This window comes from Urtica dioica, chromosome 12 (genome assembly GCF_054948205.1).
Source record: "Urtica dioica subsp. dioica isolate 48M chromosome 12, U.dioica_male_clone48M_v1_H2, whole genome shotgun sequence".
Classification (NCBI taxonomy): domain Eukaryota; kingdom Viridiplantae; phylum Streptophyta; class Magnoliopsida; order Rosales; family Urticaceae; genus Urtica; species Urtica dioica.
Genome location: NC_142767.1, coordinates 3,415,092 through 3,429,200, shown reverse-complemented (window position 1 = coordinate 3,429,200; position 14,109 = coordinate 3,415,092). Strand labels below are relative to the sequence as shown.

Genomic DNA, 14,109 nt, shown 5'->3' with positions numbered 1-14,109 from the left:
ATCAATGCTTTTTGTTGTGTAAACTTATATGTATATTTGAGTATTGTTATTATGATAAAAATTTAAAAAATGCATATAAGCCTGTAGAAGCAATTGATGCTAGTTTTACGCTCACACAACCCCTATCCTTGTCGTTTATTTATACCAAAATTACGTGTCACTCCAAGTTGTATCCGAAACTCGCCGTTTCACACACTCGAATAGTAACACAGTCGGAGCGAAAAACTTGTCCGAATGGCGTCCGAAGTCCCACCCCAACACATCGCTACAGTAAATAAGTAAGTAATTTAAAAAATAAACGATTAAGCAAAACAAATCTGTAAAACATATATATACAAATTCCAAAGCCCAGTAGTTCAAGGACTTTAGGGCTTACTTCTCTGCGTTTCTTCATCGTCTTCGCTTCCGATTCTAATCCATCAACAACGAAGAACAATCAAGATTAGTTTTCGCTCATCGAAACTTCCAATTATCGATCGGAGCTCTCACTCAGGTTCGTCGATTTTTCTGCTTCTTCTTCTTCTGCTGCTGGCATTTTGTGTATTTCTCATATTTCACCATACCGATCATTCGATGCTATCGATTGATCATAATGAGAATATTTGCGACGGAACTTTTGAGAAATGCGTTTTTGTGGCACTGGTTTTAGAGTCTGAGGATTGGGAGATTTTTTTATTCTCTTTCCCAATGGCGCTCTCCGCTTCCGACCTGCCGGTGATATACACCCTTCTGACGAACTCGATGAGCGGCGACGAAGGCGTGCGAAAGCCGGCTGAGGCGGCACTGGCTCAGTGTGAGACCAGGGCGGGTTTTTGCTCTTGTCTAATGGTTAGGCATTTCTATGGTTTTCATTGTGTATCTCTTTCCAATGGTGATTAAATTTTGATGTGGTCGGTCAAGTTTCGAAGTTTAGTAATCTTTTTTTTTTTTTTTTTTTTTGTTGACCTACAAATGTAGGAAATTATTAGCGCCAAGGATCTGGCAGCTCAGGTGGATGTTCGCTTGTTGGCTTCAGTGTACTTTAAGAACAACATCAGTCGATATTGGAGGACCAGACGTGACTCGTGAGTTTGTTCAGGCATTTAGTTTTTAATGTTTATGAGGACGAATATTACTTGCATTTGCCTGGGAAAACAAAATGAAAGTCTTTTTTTGGGGGAATTAGAAAAGTGAGTTAGAGAAGAACATGGCAGTGATGTTTGTTGTCTCTCCGGAGATATTATTTTTAAGTGTTTTTGAGCTAATTTTATTTTCTTGTTTCGGTTTCCATTTGAAGAATGTAACTGCTAGGATGCAGGTTGTTATCAAATTAGCCTAGCTATGCTGTTAACAATGTTAAGTGCTTTTCGTTCAGGGGAATTAGTAACGAGGAAAAAGCACATTTAAGGCAGAAGCTTTTGTCCCATTTGAGAGAAGAAAACTATCAGGTATTGACTGGTTTCTTTGTTAGTTTATCTCCTATTTTGAAATCTATTTCTGTCCAAATCTTGTTTTTGGTAATTGAGCAAGAGAGATCAAGGTTTAATTTATTAATTTGAAGTCAAATAACATTTGAGAAGAATGAGGAAGAGAAACAAAAATGAAAAAGATGATATATTACGATTTTTTTCTACTTAAAGAAACAGACTGTGTTATGAACTGATTAAGAACATTTATGTAAGTAATGATTCGTTTTTTTCGTAGTGTTTTTATAATGGATTAGTACATTGACTAGTATTTGGACAAGAGGGGTTAGCCTAGTTAGTTGGTAAGCACCTCCACCTTTTCATATGTGGTGATGGGTTTTAGTCATGGTGCAAAAGTTGAAGATAAAAAAAAGTCTTCCTTTTTATAAAAATTACAGGGAATAGTAATTTAACATGATAAGGAATTATCAGAAATACAACAAGCATAATGTTGAAACAGAAACTGTAACATGTAATTTGACATACTATTAGTGGATATATGAAGTGGCCATGCTCTATGAATCATCCTGAATATATGAATAGAATGGATATATAAAATGAGATGGCTCTATGTTAACAAGTCGGTAAGTGTTTAAGATCATATAAATAGTATCATTGTTGAACTCCCAAAAGATTGCTTAGGATAGCAATATATCAAATAATTTTTCTGCAAATTTTTTTTAATTTTTCTGCCAAGAGAACAACATATCGATTCTATCTGCATTATCAAGTTTTTGTAGCATCTTGCCGGACTTCTGTGAAAAAGAACATTAAATCGGATATTTATCTCATTCTTGTTATTGGCCTGAAGCATGCTCTCTCTTCCTCCCAACTTTATGTACCATGTACGGCCTTTCTAGTTAAATCCTCTTGCTTTGTGCCACAAATCATCTTTCCTTCCATATTGCTTCCAGTTATTTCTATGAGATGTTGTTCACTTCATTACCTGTTGTATTTACACAGATAGCTCTAACACTGGCAGTGCTCATTTCAAAAATTGCACGCTTTGATTATCCCAAGGAATGGTATATTCTTCGATACTTTAGCTATTTTGCAATTTTGAATGCGTGGCTTTACAATTTGAATTGATAGGTTCTGAAGTTACCACATAATATGAACTTCGAAACTGTTGCCGTGCTTTCTCTTGTCAAATGCTAAAGAAATCGTTGGTGCATGGCATTGTTATTCATATCTTTTTTCTTCTTCTAGCATATTAAGCACCTTTATGGAAATTATTTGGTATTGTTGGCCCCCCATCTTCTTCTTCGTCTTTTCATTTTTTTTATCTATTATATTTTTCATTTTGGCCATTAAAGTTGAAAAAATAAATTAATTTAGCTCCTAAACTTTGGAATCTTTGAAAAATAGGCCCACCTGTTAAATCTATAAGTAAATTTATCAACACCAAAAATTGCTACCAAATAAGTTCTCAACAACTGGAATTGCCGGTACTTTTAAATTAATAATTTTTTCTATGAAATTCAGTCTGAAAAAGGTGGTATTCATGCAACCAAATCTTTTTCCTGAAATTGGTCAAAGTTTAATACAGGCCCTAAATTGTAAAGATTAACAAGTTAAGGGGCTGAGTTGACCGAAATGAATGTATAAGGACCAGAGGGAAAGATGAAAAGTATTCTGGCAATGTGCTCTTCAACAACAGGCCTTGAGACTTTTTTGGGCTGATTGATAAGAGTCATTGTATTGTTTTATGGCTTTCCTCCTTTTGTAACAAATTCGTTTTGTACTCTTTAGCAGATTTGTCTAGGGACTGGTTGTGCGTTTTAACCTTTGGTTTGTTTTTCGGTCGGCTGAGTGTTTGGTTTGAGAGTCGGTGTGGTGTGTTCAACTAGTTTGTGCTCTTTTTCTCTTTAAACGGACCTCCTCAACAAGCATTGTATCTTTACAGCCTGTCTGTTTTCAATAAAACTGTCTTTTGTTTCTTTTGCTTTTAAAAAATAGCCAATCATTAATGATGATTTGTACTAATTCATAAATCTATTTAATTCTGCAGGCCAGAGCTCTTTTCAGTGTTAGCAGAACGCCTTCAAGCAGCTGATGTTCTTTCTTCCTACAGAATTTTTTTGATCCTTTTTAGAACCTTAAAAGAACTGTCCACTAGGCGGCTCCAATCTGGGCTAAAGACATTTGCTGAGGTATTGCTAATGCTGTGACATCATCATACAAAAAAAGTGTACTGATCTTAGAACAGGAGCAAACGGTAATGTCAACATGACTCAACCATGGATTTGATAACTGGTGAACTTTATTTTGCAGATATCATCCCATTTGTTTGATTTTTGCTGGAAGCTATGGCAATGTGATGTACAAGCGATCTTACAGGGTTTTTCAACTCTTACTAACAGCTGTAACTCAAATGCCATAGAGCAGCATCAAGAGGAGCTTTATCTAAAGTGTGAGCGGTGGTTGTTATGCTTAAAGATAATACGCCAACTTGTAATTTTTGGATTTCCAAGCGATGCAAAAAGTGTGAAGGTAAATTCAGTTCTTTTCTTTCCCCAGAATGTTTTTTTTTTTTTTTTTAAAGAAACTCGGACTTTACTAAAAATGCGGCTCAGCCGAAAAGACTTTCCCCAGAATGTTTACCATAGACAGTTTTCTGCTACCTCTTTGTTTCTATAAGGGTAAAGTATCTGTTTACCTTCGAGAGTTGAGGTTAGCTTAGCAATAAGCACCTCCACTGACATCGACAAGGTTATGGGTTTAAGTAATTTTTAATGTCTGTATTCAAATCTTATTGTTTATAACTTTTGTGTCTCCCATTTAGGAGGTCAGGCCAGTGATGGAGGTTTCTCCTATGCTCTTGAACGCAATTCAGTCATTTCTTTCTTACTGTGAGTTTCTGGTTCCTTTTCCAGCACCTATTAGATTAGCTATACCTGTCTTGATCTCTATATAGAAATAATTATGTCCAATCAGATAAAGTAATGAAAGCCACGGAACTGTTACCGCCAAATTTTATAGGAACCGCTAAGAGCTAAAATCCAATACTTTCTTTTCATCTCTTAGAAAAATGAATTAAGAAGAAAAACACGTGCATGCCTCCCTATTTTACCATCGCAACCACCTAGTTTATATAAACTAAAAACCTCAAGTTCCAAGTAGTGCCTTTCGATGTGTGCTGCATTTGAAAGGAACGTGCATTATTTTGTTTAGTCATTTGAGTCAAGCTGTTTTTTATTTTTTATTATTTTTTTTATTTAGCTTTTGCTCGTGTATTTCATATGACAGATTCTGCATTCCAGAAGGGCTCTAAATTTTGGGACTTCTTGAAGAGAACTTGTATTAAACTAATGAAAGTTTTGATTGTAATTCAAGACACACATCCGTATTCATTCAGTGAAAAAAATGTTCTACCTCCTATTATGGTTTTCTGTTTAAATAAGATAGTCGATCCAGATCCAGTTGTATTATCATTTGAGCAGTTTTTGATTCAATGCATGGTTATGGTGAAATCAATACTGGAATGTAAAGAATATAAGCGCAGTCTTACTGGTCGGGTTATGGAAGAAAATGGAAATACACCAGAGCAGTTGAAGAAAAACATCTCAATTGCTGTCAATGGTGTCTTGACGTCCCTCATGACAAGTGAACGCGTAGTTCTCTTATGTAATGTTTTAATACGAAGGTAATGCAACGTTGAATTATAGTGCACTTTAGTTTTATCTCCCATGTTATGGACTCTTCTCTTTCTTTTTTCTCGTTTTTTTTTTTTTTTTAGGTACATTTACACAAGTTTGTTGTCATGGTAGTTAGGTGAATTTATATCTCTTGATCTTGTATGCTATAATATCTCTTTAAGGTCTGGGTTACTCTACAAGTTTGTGTTTGAGACTGATATCTGCAAGGAAAGAACCTGGATTGGTTCCATCCTGACATGTTTTAGTGGTCTCCCTCCCTAGGCATGTATACGATTGCCTATAAATTTAGCTAAAGAAGTATCCTCTGGTTTACTCACCAAGTTTGTGTTTGCGACTGATATCTGTAAGGAAAAGAGTTGGCATGTTTTATTAATCTCCCTAGGTATGCATCATTAAATTAAATGGTTCTCCATACATTTAACTAGAGAATTAATCCTCATGCTTCCGAGGAAAATGGTCCGTATCCCCCAAGACCATAACACAAACATATAATAACGTCACCTCATTAAAATAAAAAATAAACAATTTAACATCATCTCATAAGGCATGCTTTTTTTTTTTTTTTTTTTTTTTTTTTTTTTAAATTGTTTGCTTACATCGTCTTCTGGGGTTTCTACAGATACTTTGTTTTAACTTCTGAAGATTTGGCGAACTGGTCCCAGGACCCAGAATCATTTCATCATGAGCAAGATATGGTGCAGTGGACAGAAAAATTGAGGCCATGTGCTGAGGCTTTGTATATTGTCCTGTTTCATAACCACAATGAGGTTTGTAGTCTTGCTGCTATTTCAAAATTAACGAAACGTTGGCTACTTCAAAATTTCTAACGTTTCATATGGCTAGATATATTAAAATATTATAATTGAATATATATAACTAATTTGTGTTTGTTTGATGCTTTAATTTTAGCTCCTAGGTCCAGTTGTTGTTTCTATTCTTCAAGAGGCAATGAATGGTTGCCCGAAATCGGTCACTGAAATTACTCCGGAGCTGCTCCTTAAAGACGCAGCATATGGGGCGGCTGCATATGTTTATTACGAGCTCTCGAATTACATGAGCTTTAAAGATTGGTTTGTTAATTCCTAAAACTGCTTTATTCTTGGTTGATGTTTATGATTTCTATATTTAGGTGCCGCCTTGTATTACTGTTTTCGAATGGTTTATAAATTTCGTCTTTTTATTTTGTTATACCAGTTGATTATGTTAGGGTTCATTTTCTTGTAATCATACTTGCAGGTTTAATGGTGCGTTATCTGTTGATCTTTCAAATGATCATCCGAATATGCGTATCATCTATCGGAAAGTTGCACTTGTACTGGGACAATGGGTGTCTGAGGTGATTTAATCTTGTGAGCCTCGTTTATTTGTCTGCTTAAATTTTACTCATTATTAAAACAGAGAGCCTCTTGAAAATAAAAGTCGGGGAGTGACTGCGGAAAGCAATTATCTGATACAAGAGTATTTAGGGTATGTGGGCAGGGAAGTGAGGTGAGAGAATCTAAGGTGTGTGAGATTATACTGACTCAGCAAAGTTAGTAAAATGAGGGGAGGGAATAAAGTGCGAGTGTTGTGAGAGAAGAGACGTCTCTTGCAAAGCTATTATGTGTGAGGTGATTGCAATTAGAGTTGGGAGGTCTCCCAAATACCTCATTTCGCAAGAGTAATCCATCTCAGTTTGTCTGATCTCATCTTTGTGGTGTGTTCTATTACTGCTTGTTGTGAGGACAAGCATAACATTTTGAGTTGAAACAAATGCGTGGTGAAGTTTAGTTTACTGGATATTTTTTTGTTGTTTTTATTTTCTGTCTATTACTATGTGATAATTTGTAACTCTTGTTTATTTATGTTCTGCTAGGTCAAAGATGACACAAAAAGACAAGTATACTGTGCTCTCATCAGATTGCTACAGGATAGCGATCTTTCTGTTAGAGTATGTTGCACGCATCTATTTTCTCAACCAATATGGACATTAGTTTTCTCAAATAACACTTTTTTAAGCTTAGTATTTCTGTGATTATAGTTGGCAGCTTGTAGGTCACTGTGTCTGCATGTTGAAGATGCTAATTTTTCGGAGAGAGATTTCACAGATCTTCTTCCAATTTGTTGGGATTTATGTTTTAAGTTGGTCGAGGATGTTAAAGAGTTTGACTCAAAGGTAAAGATAATATATCGTGCTGATTCATATGTTATTCTATCTTTGTGGTCTATAAGATATTTTATAATCCTGTAAAGCTGCTTTACATCCCCTTCACTTGTAATTAGGCAGGGTCCTGAAAAGAAAAGTGAAACTCACAATATAGATTTTTTATTTTATTATGCATTTTAGGGAATTGGCATTTCTGAAATAAAATGGAATTTGAAATCAAGTCGAATATGACGAGCGATGCATGGAGAACGAAATTTATGGTTTGCATATGTGCCTTGTAACATAGAAGAGTTTGGTTCCCTCTTCTCGTTTTATTAAGTCACTTTTGTGCTACAAGCTAAAGCCTTTTTTTCGTACATTTTGTTTCACAGTATATTTTGATTTTTGATTTCCAGCTCAGTTTGACTCTGCACTTCAAATTTCCAGGTCCAGGTCTTGAATTTGGTGTCAACTCTTACTGAACATGTTAATGGAGTTCTTCCATTTGCTAGCAAGTTGGTGCATTTTTTCCAAAAGGTAGAGTGGATTATTTGTCCTCCAAGTTCCAGTTTCTAAGGAGACTCTCCTTTAATTTATTTTGTTTTCTTCATTTGAAAAGGTTTGGGAGGAATCTTCTGGTGAAAGTCTTCTACAGATTCAACTTCTGGTCGCTCTCAAGAATTTTGTTGCTGCACTGGGCTATCAGTCGCCTATATGCTATAATATGCTTCTGCCCATTCTGCAAAAGGGAATTGATATCAATAACCCGGATGAACTAAATCTTCTTGAGGACAGCATGCTGGTTAGCAATGATTATTCATGATTGGGGAAATTTCTTCTGCTATGTTGTATTTTATTGGTCTAATAGAGTTATTCTTTGCAGTTGTGGGAAGCCACACTTTCTCACGCTCCATCAATGGTTCCTCAACTATTAACATGTTTCAGTTGCCTTGTGGAAATCATGCAAAGAAACTTTGACCATTTGCAGGTCAGCCATATTAAACCAATGACAATGTACTATGTCATAGATACTTGTTTTGGGTTTGGCACGCTCTAATTTAACTTGCTGCTTTGTTGAGCTTATGCTTGGGTCTCCACTCCTATTGATTCTTATGTTCGTTTTTAAATACCTGAAAGCTAGGATACTGTCACGTCTTTTTCATTTTCTATTTATTTGTATTTTATCCTTTATTTATTAGTCACGGCATAATCTGCATCTTGGATCTGCAAAATATAGCCTTTGTCCGTGCATACTTATAATGTGCACTGCTGATTGCCTAATGCGGTAGCTCTAACTTGATCTAGGTTGGTGTGAAGATCACGGAGGATTACATCATCTTGGGTGGAATAGAGTTTATCCGTATGCATGCTTCTAATGTTGCCAGACTTCTTGATCTGATTGTTGGAAATGTCAATAATAGAGGGTTACTTTCAACACTTCCGGTTATTGATACCCTAGTACAGGTATCTTTATCCAATTCAAGATGTAGTGCATTGCTTCAAAAGATTCTTTGTTTTTTAAACTGTTTATTTCTTTTCAACTGAGAGGGATGCTGGAATTTGAAAGGATTAGGTCCCCGATAAGCACAGACAATATACAGCAAAACAATACAAAACTAAATATTTGATATCAATGGGATGTGATATACCACAATTTTCAGCACATTCCTAGTATAGCACAACTTTCAGGACATTCCTAATATAGCACAACTTTCAGCGCATTCATTCCACCTTCAGTATTGTACTTGTTTTCTTTCATGATTTATTTCACATTTTCTTGTGAACACTACTGCAAACACAAATTTGCAATTTTTTTCCGCACATGGTTTTCAAGTAGTTAGAAAATTGTAATTTTTGTTTCATTGAAACTGCAATTATATTCTTGGGAGTTTTTGAACCATGACGTCTAAATTAATCTCAATAATCAAGATATTTTGTACTTTTGCAGTGTTTCCCAGGAGATGCACCCCCGTTGATTAGCAGTACTTTAGAAGTAAGTGAAGTTCTTTGCGTGCCAAGACATATGTGCAATTAGCATTATATAAAATGTTTCACTTCTGATACAATCTGGTATGTTTGTTCAATATTGCTAGAAATTGATCGTTATATGTCTGAGCGGAGGAGATGAGCACGATCCAATCAAGACCGCTGTCAAAGCGTCTTCAGCTGCCATATTTGCGAGAATCTTGGTTATGAATACCAGTTATTTAGCTCGGATGACAGCTGAACCATCAGTATTATCGCTTCTTCAAAGTTCAGGCGTTTCAGTTCCAGACAATATACTTCTTGCTCTCGTCGACGTATGGCTAGACGAGGTTAGTAAAGCAGCACACATTGTTAGGCACCCGATATAATTTTCCATAGCTTGAATCCGCAACCGAGGATGCAACATTTGGAGCCACTGGGGTAGTCTCCCGGTTGATATGCCAGGGCCTCGTGTATTTTGCCGGGTTCAACCCGGACAGGATGGCTATCAAATAAAATAATATAATGATAAATTTTCCCTCAATCATGAGCTGTTCCCGCCATTCTTATAATTTAAATTTTCTGATTGGATCTGAAGTAATCACGCTGAAATGTTTTACATTCTTTGTACATGGGTTCTGTATCAATATAAAACTGTGGGTATTGTATTGCTATGTATAGCAGAAAATTCAACAGCTTGGTAGTAGTTTAGACTTTGGATCATGATAATACAATGAGTGAGAAAGGAGAGTTATTTATCAAACAGAACCTGCAATATTTACAAAGGTTTTTGATGCTGTTAAATTATCCATCATATGCTTGATGTGCAAATTTTATTTGGTGATAGGTCGACAATGTAACTTCAGTCCAGAAAAAGACTTATGGTTTAGCTTTATCCACAGTGCTGAAATTAGGATTGCCTCAGATCCTTGATAAACTTGATCTAATATTGAGGTACTGAGTTCAGCAATGAATACCAATTCCTTTGAAAGCAATGGTTCTGGTGTTGCATCTAACCCTTTTTTTTTTTTTTTTTTTTTTTTTTTTTTTTTTTTGCAGTGTATGTACGAGTGTAATATTGGCTGGAAACAATGATTCATTGGAAGAGGAGTCCAGGTTGTATACTTAACTAGTACATCGACCATAAGTCAAACACTTATTTTTTCTTTTTCCTTTTTGTTAGTTTGTTTTATATTTTTATGTCCATCCATTGACTGAATAGTTATTTCGGCTTAAATTTATAGTGGTGATAGCATGAGCTCTAGCAAGTCTCGTGATGAAAATAGCTTGCCTGGTAAAGAATCCCGAATCAGACAGGTAAAGTAACTTTCCGAACATTTCTACAAACTGAGTATAGTCTAGTAAAAAAAAAAGGTTAATCCTGAATATTGATACCTGCTTGCAGATCAAGTTTTCAGACCCTATAAACCAGTTGTCACTCGAAGCCTGTGTGCGGGAAAATCTTCAGACATGTGCGGGTCTCTATGGAGAATCTTTCAATTCAGCCATTAATAGCATGCATCCTTCAGCGCTTGCACAGTTGAAACAGGCATTGAAGATGGCATGATCATGCCATCCTTTTCTTTTTCTTTTTTTTCTTATTTTTTTTCTTTTTTCCTTTTTCTCGGCTGGGTTTCTATATCTGTCGGAGGTTCGGGCTCCTCCAAAATATATACAGTTGCTGGATTGCAGAGTTATTAGGCGAGTCTTTCAACCTTTCCCTAATTTCTACTTTCTCGATCTTCATGCTTAGTTAGGGAAAAGAAAGAAGGGACAATAAAGGCAATCTAGGATAAATATGGTATTGTTTGTTTGTTTGTTTGTTTGTGTTTATGGCTGCTTAAGCATATCAAATGTTTCTGATAAACATTGGGATTTAAAACTTACGGTCTTCTAATACTTTTCTTTTTCCTCCTGTCTCTAGGCAACCTCGAAGTTTGAAGTTTGAGGCTTTTTGGGTGGCTTTTACACCATTCTTTTATTTCCCTTTGGGCGGGAATAGCTTTCTTTGGTTCTGGATTTTTTTTTTCTTGCTTCCAGTTTGTATCTTGGTTCTCATTTGTATATGCAATCTGTAAATAGAGGTTGCCAAATATGTTTCTGAAGTTATACGAGGTTCACAGGGGTTGGTGCATAGGGTTCAGCAGGAAATTTAAACCAGTCTTTCGTCAATGGGAATGGGAAAAGCTAGTAAAGTAGTTCGCTATTTTTTTTAACCGGCCCGTTAATTGAAGGGTTTTGTTCTAGTTGACATGTCTTAACAGTTGCAAGTTGGAGGTTGAGTTGTTTTCTGGGGTTTGCGAAGTTTACTTAGCCTGTATTTTTGTATCGATGATGATTTGGTTTCCAAAATTTTTAATTGCCCAATATTTTTCTCCTTATATTAAACCCTAATTACTTTCGGATGCAGCTTTCATAAAATCCTATCAGTAGGTACGACATGGCGCCAACTGTTAGTAGACTATTGAGAAAATAAGCAATACTTGAATTGCACTAGTAATACAGTAAATGTGAGTCTGGAGCAGTCTTGTTAACTTTTAGGATAAAAGACATTTGCTCCTTGAACTATGGCGTTGATGACAAAACACTCCTCGTACATTAAAATCTTAATGTTTCCTCCTTAATCTTCGACTTTTTTTAAATGTAGTCCTTCTGTCTAACTTTTTTTATATGCCGTCAGTTAATCGGCACGTTTTTGTCATATGGTAAATAAAATAAGAGTATTTTCATCTATTTTAAAAGAAATAAAATAGAAATTGTAAAAAATAAGGTTGAATTCTTATTTCATCTATCATTCTCAATTGGTATTAGAGAATGGCCAAAAGCCTTCTTTCGACACGACGTGACTAATTTTTCCAGATTGGGATTTATCTCCACCTACACAAGGAACGATTGATTGGCTCCCCAAAATTCCACTCCTAATCATTCTTTCAGCTTCTCAACCCGGTAATTTGTCTCCACCACAGATTCAACTTCTTCCAGAAGCCGAGAATTCCTTGACCTCGGAAGATCCTTCTCTTCAGTTCTGAACGATGGCGACGAGACCAACGATCTTGGCGTTGAATCAAACCCGGTCGTTTCAAAGAAGAAGATGAAGAAGAAGACGATGATGACGACTCTGATTTCGAGAAATCGTACCCCAAATTGGAAGACAACGAGGTTTGGACTTGGCGGCGTGCAAAAATCACTCCGACGTGGCGTTCGGCGACCCCGCCGAGTCTACCGATCGCTTTGAGACGCGGAGAGCGGCGTGAAGCTGAGACGGTTAGAATGGGAAGGTCTCTGCAAAGTGTTTGACCATTTCTCCAAGTCGGGCTGGGGATATACCCAATATTTTTTTTTCCTAAAGGAAAATTATACCCATTTTTCACAGTCAATTGTCTAAAACAATAATATATATATATATATATATATATATATATATATATATATATATATATATGTATGAAACAAGGCGTCGTTGGAGAGATCTAGCTCGACGAGGAAGGGGATCCAGCTGCAGATCTGGAGGGGAATGGGTCCAGCGAGGGACTTCCTTGCGAGATCAAGATTCTGGAGGTTTCAAATCTGAGCTCTCTTTCATCGACATCGTCGTTGGTAAGTCATCATCACGGCGGCTCTGAAAATGGACGGCCTGAGAGGAAAACGTTACCGGGACCAGGTACCCGTTCCGCGGGTCGGGGTGAAACTGGCCGGGAAATACAGAGGGGACAGACGTTAGAGGTTGAAGATAAAAGGCTCACAGACTGTGTTGCTAAAGAATATGATTTGGCGAGTGGTGGTAGCTCACGTTGAAGTGACGAACGGGTAGAGAAACTTCAGATATTTAGAGGGAGAGAGATAAATGTTTTTTTTTAATTTATTTTCATTTATTAATACTATTTTTATTCAGGAATATATATTTTTTTAATAGATGTCAAGGGTATTTATGAAAATTCTCATATTTAACTGACAGATCAAACTCAAAATAAACGGAAAGATTAAATTTGTTACAAGAACTGATATTAAGGGATAAATTGGTCGATTTTATAGTACGAGTAGTGTATTTTCGTCACCGCCATAATTTAGGGGGCGAATATGTCTTTTATTCTAACTTTTAAGCATATATAAAATAGAGCAAGGTGAAATGTGCGTCTGATGGGCATTCATACTATAATAATTAGAGTATTAGTAATAATGTGATAAGTTTGTGCCCTAAGGTGTAATGTTAACTTTTATTTATTTTATTTTATTTTATATTTTATTTTTTAAGGGCAGCTTTGCCGCTCGTGGGAATTGAACCCATAACCTCCATTTTGAAGGTCGTGTGGAATTATCAACTAGGCTATGTTAGGTACAACGTGTAAGGTAATATGTTTGGTGTATTATGAATGGCAATGACATGCATCACCATTGATTGATAGTTGTAGCACATTACCATTGTTTTCACAAGGTAAAAACGACATCTCAAGAATAAAAAAGGACAACGACTTAAGCTTAACCTTCAAGTCAATCTCTCGGAGCGGAAACACAAAACATGCCCAAAGTCCTAGAGTTGAGCTTGAAACCAACCTCAAAATCGAGACACTCAAACTGATTTTCTAAGCAAAAAATTTAAGACAAATTCTAAGCAAAATTCTCAAAACACTCCTTGAACACGGCGAGTATAAAGTACTCGTCCAAGCACAACTCAGCCAAACTAAGAGCACTTGGTGATTTTCTCTCGAGCAGGCAGAGAAGTCTCGGCTAGACCACTCGACCAGCCTGATCGAGACTTCTTCTCAGAAAGGACCAAAACTTCTCGACTAAGCTGAGATTTCTCGAACACGTGGCCAGGTCGAGAGGTCTTGACCACCATGCCAACCACTCGGCAAGGCATTTCTCGACCACCACTCGGCCAAGTGTCGAGAGGTCTCGGCCAGCCACTACCCAATCA

At 36.5% G+C, this 14,109-nt stretch overlaps 1 protein-coding gene across 1 annotated transcript; it reads left to right on the top strand.

Moving 5' to 3' along the window:
* Positions 1 to 332: 332 nt before the first annotated feature.
* Positions 333 to 11,582, top strand: LOC149378668 (ARM repeat superfamily protein). Its single transcript, XM_089603165.1, has 25 exons — positions 333 to 493; positions 650 to 828; positions 958 to 1,064; positions 1,355 to 1,427; positions 2,409 to 2,470; positions 3,457 to 3,598; positions 3,720 to 3,938; positions 4,231 to 4,297; positions 4,695 to 5,091; positions 5,724 to 5,871; positions 6,014 to 6,174; positions 6,341 to 6,440; positions 6,960 to 7,034; positions 7,125 to 7,259; positions 7,677 to 7,766; positions 7,849 to 8,031; positions 8,113 to 8,217; positions 8,535 to 8,693; positions 9,178 to 9,222; positions 9,323 to 9,544; positions 10,042 to 10,148; positions 10,254 to 10,310; positions 10,439 to 10,511; positions 10,600 to 10,895; positions 11,119 to 11,582. The coding sequence occupies exons 2-24, from the start codon at positions 688 to 690 to the stop codon at positions 10,759 to 10,761; spliced, it is 3,030 nt and encodes a 1,009-aa protein (XP_089459291.1). The 5' UTR covers positions 333 to 493; positions 650 to 687; the 3' UTR covers positions 10,762 to 10,895; positions 11,119 to 11,582.
* The last annotated feature ends 2,527 nt before the right edge of the window (positions 11,583 to 14,109 follow it).